This window comes from Toxorhynchites rutilus, chromosome 3, assembly GCF_029784135.1.
Source record: "Toxorhynchites rutilus septentrionalis strain SRP chromosome 3, ASM2978413v1, whole genome shotgun sequence".
In the NCBI taxonomy this organism is placed as follows: Eukaryota; Metazoa; Arthropoda; class Insecta; order Diptera; family Culicidae; genus Toxorhynchites; species Toxorhynchites rutilus.
This window is the reverse complement of record NC_073746.1, coordinates 125,662,106-125,674,601: the sequence shown is the minus strand read 5'-3', so window position 1 is coordinate 125,674,601 and position 12,496 is coordinate 125,662,106. Positions and strand designations below refer to the sequence as shown.

The 12,496-nt window shown below is 41.7% G+C and overlaps 1 protein-coding gene across 6 annotated transcripts in view; it reads right to left on the bottom strand.

Moving 5' to 3' along the window:
- Positions 1-12,496, bottom strand: part of LOC129773218 (dual specificity calcium/calmodulin-dependent 3',5'-cyclic nucleotide phosphodiesterase 1A-like) — a 544,686-nt gene that overhangs the window by 90,981 nt on the left and 441,209 nt on the right. For 5 of the 6 annotated variants that reach the window (XM_055776805.1, XM_055776808.1, XM_055776806.1 and 2 more), the window contains 2 exons: positions 8,574-8,687; positions 6,763-7,011 (listed from right to left, as the gene is read on the bottom strand). In XM_055776805.1, the coding sequence (XP_055632780.1) occupies positions 6,763-7,011; positions 8,574-8,687 (363 nt within the window). The remainder of the gene's footprint in view (positions 1-6,762; positions 7,012-8,573; positions 8,688-12,496) is intronic. The other variant, XM_055776809.1, reaches the window with a different exon arrangement.

The window sequence follows — 12,496 nt, the reverse complement described above, 5'->3', positions numbered from 1 at the left end:
TTCATAATACCCCTGTTATAGAAGCTCGCTTCCTTATTGGCAAAAAACTCGGATAGCCAATTTTCACAGGCCTCTTTTGTGGCTAACTTCTGACTACCTAGCTCGTTCGCCATGGACAAAAACAGGTGGTAGTCACTTGGTGCAAGGTCCGGACTATACGGCGGATGCAAAATAACCTCCCATCCGAGCTCCCGGAGCTTCTGGCGCGTCACCAAAGAAGTGTGTGGCCTGGCGTTGTCCTGATGGAAGACAATGCGGCCTCTGTTTATCAAAGATGGCCTCTTCTTCATGAGTGCTACCTTCAAGCGGTCCAGTTGTTGGCAGTACAGGTCCGAATTGAGCGTTTGGCCATAGGGAAGCAGCTCATAATAGATTATTCCTTGACAATCCCACCAAACACACAGCAGAACCTTCCTGGCCGTTAATGAGGGTTTGGCCACCGTCTGAGCCGCTTCAGCGGGCTTCGACCACGACCGTTTGTGCTTCACGTTGCCGTAAGTGACCCACTTTTCATCGCCAGTCACCATCCGCTTCAGAAACGGGTCGATTTTGTTGCGATTCAGCAGCGATTCACATGCGTCGATACGGCCAAAGATGTTTTTTTGCGTCAACGTGTGTGGCACCCATACATCGAGCTTCTTTGTGAATCCAAGCTTCTTCAAATGGTTAATAACGGTTTGATGACTTATCCCCAGCTCTTGGCCGATGCTACGGCTGCTACTATGCTCGGCTAATTCAGCGATTTTGTCGCAATTTTCGACGACAGGCCTTCCGGAGCGTGGCGCATCTTCGACGACCTCTACACCAGAACGAAAACGTTGAAACCATCGTTGTGCGGTGGAAATGGAAACTGTATCGGGTCCATAAACTGCACAAATTTTATTGGCAGCTTGAGATGCACTTTTGCCTTTGTCATAGTAGTACTGTAAAATATGTCGGATTTTCTCTTTATTTTGCTCCATATTTGCGACACTATAACTCACGAACGACTTTACTACCTTTCCAACAAGCTATAGTATGACGATACAATCGATACAATGAATACAACTAGAACTACGCGCTTACAACGACACCTCGCGGAAATACCGCAGGACTTTTTTGACAGCCTAATATTAATTGAGGTTAGATATACAGCAATAATAGGAAATACTATTGCTGTGATTTAAAAAAAATCAACAAGACGATGAGCGTTCACAAGATGAAAATAAAAAAGTACAAAAAGTACAAGATGATATATTCGGCATGTAAAAAAACGTGAATAGGTTCGTTCAAGATAATGTGTTTGAGCGTACGAGTCCTTCAGGCATGTTTAACATTTGTCTGTATTTTAAACATATACGCGATTTAAGACGAAGGATGTCCAAACATGCTCCTGATATTTTACTGTATAAAAAGCTTGCCCTTAAGTTGCAATTTCATATGCGTTCTGAAATACGTTGGAGCTTGAATGATAATGCACTCAACTGCTAATTTAATTCAAGAGATTACAAGGTATTTACATAGCTAAATGAAGTGAACTAGAATAAAGTGATCGAAAAAGAATTTACAAAATGCTTGGTCTTCTATGTGCATGGCGTAATAATTTTTTTAATAATTATTACAGGAAACTTGAGATGGGTCGCCAAGTTTATTCATTTAAACAACTGCAATGTTTTCAAATTGATAATTATTCAGTAAGAAAAAAAATCTAAAGATAGGATTCTCAAAGAAATTCGGCTATGGGGGTCTTAGGTATGATTTAATTCTGGAAGAGGGGTCTCTTGCCCAAAAGAGTTTGAGAACCCCTGGTCTAGTACAACCATGTAAATATCAAATATCGCGACGCGTCACTGTGTGTGGCCCCATGGAAACACAAATCTTTAAAATAAACTGACTATAAACAAAAAAAAACTAAACTAATAAACGCAACGCACAAAACGGCATTCTGAGCCAAACTTAAGCTACTGCCTGTCATTTGTTCATATAATGTTACGCAAGTGTTTCATTGTAATTAGATTTATCACCTTTAACAAGAAAAGGATATTTTGAACAGTCTTGGCAATAACATCCTTGTGTCTCTGCTCAAGAGGAGTTAGACCAACTGATAGACAATGTTCCTGAAAGTTTCACAGATGAATTAGGATTCCAAACGGCACAGATTGTCTCAAGGATGGAATGGACTACGGAGTAAATAGGAGTATGTAAAGTATCAGGATCACAAAATAATGAGCCGATTCGGAAAATAGTTCCGATCAGACGATACGCTAATAACAAAGGTATAGTGTTTCTATTGCATGGTGACTAACATAACACAACTTTATTCCATGAGGCAATAGTTGAGTGACTTGACGTGACGAACAGCGAGAACATTTTAGAAAAGATCCTGAAATGCTTCCATTCAGAAACCTCTTCGACCGCGATTGCATCGATATACCCTTAGCCAAGATAGCAAGCTAGATATGGATTCTAATCTTCAGACATTTCATGGTCAACATGATCGATGACGCTTTCAGAATAGCGTCGACCTGGTTATCCTTTTCTATAGTACGCAAATATAGCGATAAACTTCTGTGAATTTGTTGAAACTGATCGACCAGGATCAAATCCTTGTTGGGAAGTAGAAAACATGCGAATAAGTAGATAATCGTAGATAACGACCTCTAACATCTTGGAACGAACGCTCGGGGAAGTGATTCCAAGGTAGTTCTGTGAATTATGATTGTTATCTTTCTCGAACACGGGGAGCACAAACGATGGTTATAGCAGAGATTTAAGATTTCGATGTATCACAACATATAATTGTTTGTGTTTGTGTTTGTAATAGTATCATCTTTTGACGTAGGATTATGTCTTTCGGGAACATATGGGGTTACAAATTGAAAATCGAAAATCGAGCACATCGTGAAAATTGTCCAATTTCAACCGCTTATTGCTCAGTCATTTCATGATGGATTGATGAGATTTTTGCGTCAATCAATTTCGGCACTTCATAACAATTTTTTACATTGAATAAAATAATATATGTCATGAAACTAACTATCGAACAATTGAAATATTAGGCTGTCAAAAAAGTCCTGCGGTATTTCCGCGAGGTGTCGTTGTAAGCGCGTAGTTCTAGTTGTATTCATTGTATCGATTGTATCGTCATACTATAGCTTGTTGGAAAGGTATTTTTGCGCGCTATAATATAGTCATTGACAGTGTTTTGTTTGGTTAAGTCGTTCGTGAGTTATAGTGTCGCAAATATGGAGCAAAATAAAGAGAAAATCCGACATATTTTACAGTACTACTATGACAAAGGCAAAAATGCATCTCAGGCTGCCAATAAAATTTGTGCAGTTTATGGACCCGATATAGTTTCCTTTTCCACCGCACAACGATGGTTTCAACGTTTTCGTTCTGGTGTAGAGGTCGTCGAAGATGCGCCACGCTCCGGAAGGCCTGTCGTAGAAAATTGCGACAAAATCGCTGAATTAGCCGAGAAAGACCGGCATAGTAGCAGCCGTAGAATCGGCCAAGAGCTGGGGATAAGTCTTCTTCTTCTTCAATGGCACTAACGTTCCTAGAGGAACTTCGTACTTAGTTGAGATTTCTATGCCAAATAACACGCCTTGAATGCATTTTGAGTGGCAAGCTCTAGAATACGCGTGATCACAGTGCAAGTCGGAGGAAATTGGGGATAAGTCATCAAACCGTTATTAGCCATTTGAAGAAGCTTGGATTCACAAAGAAGCTCGATGTATGGGTGCCACACACGTTGACGCAAAAAACATCTTTGACCGTATCGACGCTTGTGAATCGCTGCTGAATCGCAACAAAATCGACCCGTTTCTGAAGCGGATGGTGACTGGCGATGAAAAGTGGGTCACTTACGACAACGTGAAGCGCAAACGGTCGTGGTCGAAGCCCGCTGAAGCGGCTTAGACGGTGGCCAAGCCCTCATCAACGGCCAGGAAGGTTCTGCTGTGTGTTTGGTGGGATTGTCAAGGAATAATCTATTAAGAGCTGCTTCCCTATGGCCAAACGCTCAATTCGGACCTGTACTGCCAACAACTGGACCGCTTGAAGGTAGCACTCATGAAGAAGAGGCCATCTTTGATAAACAGAGGCCGCATTGTCTTCCATCAGGACAACGCCAGGCCACACACTTCTTTGGTGACGCGCCAGAAGCTCCGGGAGCTCGGATGGGAGGTTCTTTTGCATCCGCCGTATAGTCCGGACCTTGCACCAAGTGACTACCACCTGTTTTTGTCCATGGCGAACGAGCTAGGTAGTCAGAAGTTAGCCACAAAAGAGGCCTGTGAAAATTGGCTATCCGAGTTTTTTGCCAATAAGGAAGCGAGCTTCTATAATGAATAAGGAAGCGAGGGGTATTATGAAGTTGGCATCTCGTTGGGAACAAGTCATCGAACAAAACGGCGCATATTTGACTTAAAACAGATGATTGTAACTAATTTTATGAACAAATGAAAATTCAAAAAAAATACCGCAGAACTTTTTTGACAGCCTAATATCTTAACCCCTATCCTAACGGAAATACCCACTTCGGTTTAGTCGAAATTGACGACACATGCGGCGGCTCATGTACTTACAATTATCGGTCAGTTATTTCCTGATGGATTTACGAGATATTTGCATCAATCGATCTGAACACTCCATAACAATTCATCACAATGATTGAAATAATATACTATATGAAACTAACTATCAAACAATCGAAAAATCTCCAAACGGAAACACATCGTTCTGATTTGTCGAAATTGAAGATACGGAAAAATTGGTATTGCAAATACATCAAAGTAAAGGGAACTTTTTTCCACCGAAGTGTGTTCCCTAACAGAGACATTAAAACCAAGCTGCCTGGGGAAAATCAACATGGCAATCACATGAAAGTAGGGGGAGCTTTTGTTCCCATCGAAATGTGTTCCCTAACAGAGACTTCAAAAACAAGCAGCCTAGGAGAAATCGGCATTGCAAGTACATGAAAGCAGGGGGAGCTTTTGTTTCCACCGGCATGTATTCCCTAACAGAGATTTCAAATTCAATGTACCTGAGGGAAATCAGCATATAAATACCCTCGTGGTCGATAGTTCAACAAACGACGCGCACAAATGGATAGTGCTCATTGTGACTAGCGTGGGCATTGCTGATTGCATACATGCTGGCGAATAAGTTGGGAGCGATGAATAAAACTTATGTTTGATAGAATATAAAAAATTAAATTTGGAACTTTTATGTTGGTTGCTTCGTGAAATTTCATATCAACGACCGATCATGCATTGTAAAACTTTTAGCACAAGTGTAAGTGTAAAATTGTATATGGTAGCGGTCGTCTTAAAATGGCTTGAAATATGAAACGATTTTTTTCTCCTAATAAAAGTTCATGCGACGAGAAAAATTGGAAAAATGAAGGAGTTTCGTGTTCCGTTGGGTTTAAAGCCAATATGAAAATGGGTTGAATAAACACTCAGAAAGTAAAAATTATAACAAAATTTCCTGTTCCATTTCAAATATAATTTCTCTATACTAAAGTAACACTTTTTTTCTGGTGCGAAAAATTGATAGTTGTGTTCGATAATGATAATTATCTTATATTACATTGATGATTTTTTTTCTTCACAAAACACAAAACTGAAGCCATCTCGTTCAGGGCAACAGAGGGCGGTTTTTCTCATATCTCATTCCACTTTGCTATCTTCTATCGTGATACGCACCATCCAATGACAAATCACCATCCTTCTATCATCATCACTCGGTTGTGAACACTGGTCGAGTGTACAAACAACCAGACAAAACGGACCTTTTCCGGGCCACCAAATCATTATCGAAGAGTTTAACAATGTAATTCTACAAACATATCCAAAACAACAGATAGCCTAACGGAATCCTACGTCACCTATGCGGTCTTGTGTCGGACACAACCTTTCTGTGACTTTTTCTAACCAATGTAGACTCTCTTAACGCGTCCGAAAAGCATTGTTTAGGTCGAATCATTCAACTGACATCGGTTATCAGGTCTCAATATGTCAGACAAAAAGAATATAAGCGAGTATAAAACAAATGATTCTGCCATAAACAATAAAATACTCTGCATTATCACATATTATCCGGAAGAAGAATAGATCATTTTACATTGAAGTGAATTATACACACGATCTGATAATACACATAATGCCGCTCTAACTCTGTCATTTAGTCAACAGTAGCAGCGTTTCGGATTGTTAGCTTCATTGTCCCTGTGGTCTAGTGGTCGAAATGTCGGAAATGTCGAATTCTATAATTTTGAATATTATACAAATACTTTCTAAAAAATTTAAGGCGATGATTTTATCTTCATTATGCGTGTATACGTGTGTGCAATAGAGTGCATATGTAGCTTAGAACGTTAGTTTCGGCGTATCGCAGCCCCATTTAGTGAAAGAGAACAAACATAGATAGGCTATTGCTCGCATTCTGCATTCTTTGCGATTGTTACTAATTGGTGCTAATTATATTGCAGGAAACATTTCCGTTTCGTGTTGATATTTGTAAAGCAGATTGCTAGATTCTCTATAATTTGAATTGGTTAGTTTTGGATAAGTGGCAAGAACTCAAAAGGAAGAGGTAAAATTGGGTGTTTATTTATGTTAGAAATGATTGTGTTAATCCTTCAGTCAGGAAAAGTTAGAGGAAAATATCATCATTCGATGTTAGTGGAGTGTTAAGATAAAACCAACAAAAAAAGACAGAAAAAAAACTAATTCATTTCTCTCTGCAAGCAAATTCTTGTGTTAGAGTAGAGACCTGGCCCAGACTGGTGCACGTAGTTTTCGCCGCTGTATGACGGTTTTTCCTATCGGTGGTCCCGTGGGGCCACTGTGAGTAGGCGGGGCTGATGTCGTTACGCCCCGTCTGGGTTCCTTGCTGGCGGCACTGCTGACATTGCTATTGTCTCCCACAGCATTGACGTTGCTACTGTTAATTTTACCACCACCGCCGCTACCGTTGTTCCCATTGTTAGCACCACCACCACCTCCGCCGCCATCATCTTGGCTATTCGCGTCGTCGCATGGTTTGGAGTGGCAGTGGTCATTTTGCAATTTTTAAAATGGAACCATTTTTCATCACCACCGCGGCGAGATTAAAAATTGCAATTCGAGAATAACAACAGGAGTTAGTGATTTTTGGACAGTGATTTTATTTTGGTTTGTTCGCGAGTTCAATATAATGTTATCAAGGTTGTTGAACGAAAAGAAAAGAAGATACATTCTTAAAGCTATTTTGTCATATTGTGCATATTGTGGTATATGATGTAATCGATTGCAATGGAAATCGTGCCGTTGAATAATGTTCATACTCTTATGATCAAATATTAATTCTGCATACCACATAAATGCAAATGTGGCTATCAGTTGGAAATTAATTTCTTTCAGTTGGAGAATTAACACACAGTTTCCTTGGAAACAAAATTCAACTAGAGCGTGGCTTTTCTATTCGGTCAGTTGAATTTCTGCTTCTAGGCAATTAGCTAATGACTCACATAATAGCTCCCAGTAATAAGCCCTGTCAGTGGTGTAATTATGCCACAAATTCGATATCATCGCACTGAATAATATCATGTTTTGTAATGCAATAGGTAATATCTCACTGTCGAGGGCACAATGCAGAGAATAGAGTCATCAAGAGTTGGAATTTCATTTGAAACGCGAATGATTTCATGGAACTAAAATTAGTTTGTGACCGCTAATACTTTCCGATCGTTTTAGTCTAAGCCCCTTGTCCATGATTCTGGAACGGACTGTCAATTGAATAAAGCACCATAGCATGGTAAAGGACGTGGCTTTCGAATGTTCTATAAATCCCGTGCCACACTATCTCCATCCAGTCGTGGTCGATGAATTAGAATCTGGGGCTTCCTATGAAACAGAGCTTCCGTTCATTGATAAATTATGCAAAATGAGCTCCCTTGCTCGCATTGCCAATGCTCACAACGCACCACGCTTTTCCATGAAATCTCGAGATTGTGGAGACGCGTGGTGTACTCATGCGAACGGAAATTTCAGTCGAACGGATTGGATGTGGGTAATGAATTCTCATCTTTCATATGGATACGACAGAACCAATATTTGATTATTGTTGTTTGCGTGTATATAACGTTGAATTTATGCTGATTTAGTGTTCGTAAATAGTTGGAAACACAAATAATGTAGTATAATTTTTGCGTTTCAATATAGTTGAACTGCGGTCGCTTTGTGAAACGCACAAACCTTTTCGTAAGCATAAAATTTGCTAATTAATATTCGATCATGCTAGTTTATATTCCTGGAATTTAGCGCTTCCTATTATTCACTATGGGACGATTTCCATATTGACCGATATCGGAATGCTGTATAATTATGAGCGATATACGGAGGGTGAGAATATGGGATGATTTTGATGAATAGTATACGAAGAGTGAGGATAATATTGCTAAATGGATATGGACCGCTTCGGTCTCCGGAGATGAAATGGAATGGAGAATGACTGATGAGGATGCGATAATGCTGTTGGCATGAGTTTCCGCTGAGAAGCAGCAAAACAAGTTAACAGTTCCGATTCCATTCGGGGGTACTTACTTTGTCTCGTCGATGAAAACGGCTTCAAGTACGCGCGCAGCGTAATGAAGATTTTTCTGTAGCAGTTCGGCGGATATTTCACCGCGCTGCAGTTGCCGCAGCAGACAACGAAGTCTGAAATGAAAAAAAAAACAGGAATTATTCACGGTAACTGATGGTTGTGATGGACACTTAAAAACTTTAATTGGCCTAAGGAGTGGCTGCTGCTGACAGATCGTTAATGCGGATACTGTCAGTGGAGATTTTTTTTTTTGCTATGTGGCGTTGTCGTAATGGCTGAAAGTATGTTGCAACTTGGATTGAAGTACCTATTTTATTAGACGAGTTGTATACTCGTTATTTGAACGCACCAAGATGTCAAATAAAATTTTAAAAATATCTAGTAAGTGAATCGAGCTCAAATTTATTTATGGATGACTTTTACGAGTGAATATGTAATTTTACCACTGTTCGCTACGGAACGGGTGATTTCCGATCGCGGCTCCTTGCACGCGATGGTAAGATGAAGAAATCCCGGCGGTGGGTCAGCGACACAGGCTGAATCAAATCCTGGATGATGCTTGGAATTTCCTCGGATGGGGGCTGTTGCACAATTGCAACGATAACCAGTGGACTGTAGAAAACTTTACTTTTTACTCATTAGTCTTGAAAAAGACTTTTGTGGCGAGAAAGGCCTGGCAAGCTACACAATAGAAACACGTGTGTGACAATTCAACTATTTTATATTTCGATGTTCACTTTACAGAGTTTGGATGTGGAATGAAATTGTTCTCGATTGCGCTCCTCTATTTATACCAATTTGTGTTGGGGGGATTTATTTCGTCGATGATCGGATGTGATGTCTGTGTTGGGGAGATGGAACGGCTGGCGGTTGGTTGGTTCATTCCATCTATATTGCGTTGTACGCAACATACCGGCCACCAATGGAATATGCATTCCATTCAAGGAGTCTCAGGATGCTCGGCTGTTGCTGGTGATCTCGGTTCTATTCCGGATGGTCCCGTGGATGACACGTCGATCGGGAGGATACAGACCTTAACCACAGGGCGATCGTAGATTGCGCCGGATGGCACTCGGACAGTTACAACACGTACCAGGCCGTCGGTACCAGGATGTACGGCGGTGATGCGAGCTACACTCCACTTCAGCGGCGGCAGGTTGTCCTCCTTGATCAGCACCAGCATTCCAACCAGGATGTTGGGACGCTTGAAGAAATGTTTTGTGCGTTGTTGAAGCTGGTGCAGATAATCCTTGGACCACAACTTCTAAAAGTCTTGAGTCTTGCGCTGCATGGCTTGCCACATCGACAGTCGATTGGCGGGAATTTCGGCAAGATCGGGTTCCGGGATTGATTGGAGCGCCGATCCAACCAAAAAATGTCCCGGGGTGAGTGCTTCCAGATCATTAGGGTCTTCGGAGAGTGCTGTCAACGGACGAGAATTCAGGCAACTTTCGATCTGACAGAGCACTGTCTGCATGGCTTCAGCTGTGATGATCTCGAGGGCGACGACTCTACGCAGGTGATGTTTCAGCGACCTCACTGCCGCTTCCCATAAGCCGCCGAATGTTGGAGATCGTGCTGGTATGAAGTGGAAGTCAATGGTTGTTTCTGCGCAGAATGCTGTTAACTGTTGTTGCTGTTTGAATTGCTTCAATAGCGATCGCAGTTCCCTTTCGGCTCCTGTAAAATTGGTACCATTATCGCAATAAATATTTACAGGCAACCCACGTCGTGCGACGAAACGCTTCAAGGCAGCGATGAAGCTTTCTGATGTGAGATCACTTGCTAATTCCAAATAAACCGCCTTTGTTGCCATGCACACGAAAACGGCTACATAGCCTTTGATTGGCGACGCTGATTTGCTTCTCACGGAGACCTTCAGTTGCAGAGGACCGCAGAAGTCCACTCCGGTGTTTAAAAATGCTCTGGCCGGAGTAATGCGGACGGTAGTCAATTGACCCATCAACTGACTTTCGGAGCGAGGATGGACCTTGAAGCATCGGATGCAGTTGCGGACGTGTTTCCGTACCATGTTACGGAGGTTGAGTGGCCAGAAGCGTTCACGGATGTGAGCGATCATAAGTCGAGGTCCAGCATGGAGGAGTTTCCTATGAACTGATTCGATGAGAAGTGTAGTGAAATGATGAGATGCTGGTAGTATTACAGGATGTTTTCGTTCAAAGCAATACGTAGAGTGGCTCAGCCGGCCACCAACCCGAAGTATTCCATCTTGGATGAAGGGATTTAACGATCGTATTGGAGATTTATTTAAATTCATTAGTTGGTTTTTACGGACGAGTGTAATCTCGTGCTTGAAGGTTTCACTTTGTACTACTGTAATCAAGCCGAGTAACGCATTACGAAGTTCTTCGGCAGTTAGGTATGAAGGACTATCGACTGGAATTCCACGTCTTTTCAATCGGCATCTCTGTATAAAACGTCGACAATAAGCGGCAATTCGGAGAAGTTTCGAAAATGACGAGAAGCGTTCGATGAAAGAAGGTTCATCTGGGGTATCATTTTGACGCGCAACCGCCGCAAGCTTCATAATTGATTTTTCTTCGAGGACTTCGGAGGCTACATGTGTTGGATCAAACTGGGTGGAGTTATTATTCCAAAGTGATGAATCGTACGACAATCAAGGCGGACCTTTCCACCACAATGCAGAATTAGCTAGTTCACTGGGAGTTGCACCGCGAGAGATTAGGTCAGCGGGGTTCTCACTACCAGCCACATGCTTCCATACGCTTCCTTCCGTTAACCTTTGTACTTCTGCGATTCGATTGGCTACGAAGGTCTGGTACTTCGATGGAGAATTAGCGATCCAATGAAGAGTTATCATGGAATCAGACCAGAATTGTGGTTTAGTGATAATACTTAGGCTCTCAGCTACCTTACGATATAGATTGCTGAGTAATACAGCAGAACAAAGCTCCAGTCGGGGTATAGATATTGATTTTATGGGAGCTACACGTGATTTTGCAGTGAGTAGACGAACTATTACTGTACCATCTTCTCCGATGCTCCGGATGTATATACAGGCACCGTAAGCATCCTTTGAGGCGTCGCAAAACCCATGTATTTGAAGTTGATTACCTGCTCCATGTGCCTTTATTAAACGGGGAATCACTATGAAGGAGAGAGCTGCCAAATTACTCCTGTAACCAATCCAGAACTCGGCCAAATCTGCAGATAATATATCGTCCCAAGAAACATTTGCTTGCCATAAACGTTGTACAAATATTTTGGCAGTAATAATTACTGGCCCGAGAAGACCCAACGGGTCGAACAATTTTGCCATTTCTGACACAACAACTCGCTTAGTAATTGTGCGATCATTGAACACTTCCGGAACCTTGAAGTGAAAGGTATCTGATTCGGGATGCCACAGTAGTCCCAATGTGCTAATGGAATTACTGGTACCGTTGTCTATTTCTAGAATCGTTCTGTTGTCCTTCAAATTATCGGGAATATGGGACATCAGTTCAGATGAGTTCGTTGCCCATTTCCTAAGTTGAAATCCAGCTGAGCAGAGAATTCGTTGAACTTCGTGGCGTAGCTGAATGGCCTCTGGAACTGTATCGACGCCACTGAGAAAATCATCTACGTAAAAATCTGTTGCTATTCTGGATGCATAATCATTTTCATGTTTCGAGTAGTCAAATGAAAGTTGCTGTAAGCAACGAGTTGCAAGATACGGAGCGCTTGCTGTGCCGTATGTTACGGTGCTAAGTTCGTAGGAACGAGGATCAGGATCTGTTTTTTGTTGCCAAACTATGCGTTGGAGGTGTCTATCGTCGGGGTGAATCGATATCTGACGATACATCATGGTAACATCAGCAACTAATGCAACTTCATGGATGCGAAAACGTACGACAATGGAGAATAACGTTTCTTGGATGGTTGGTCCTACCATCAGACA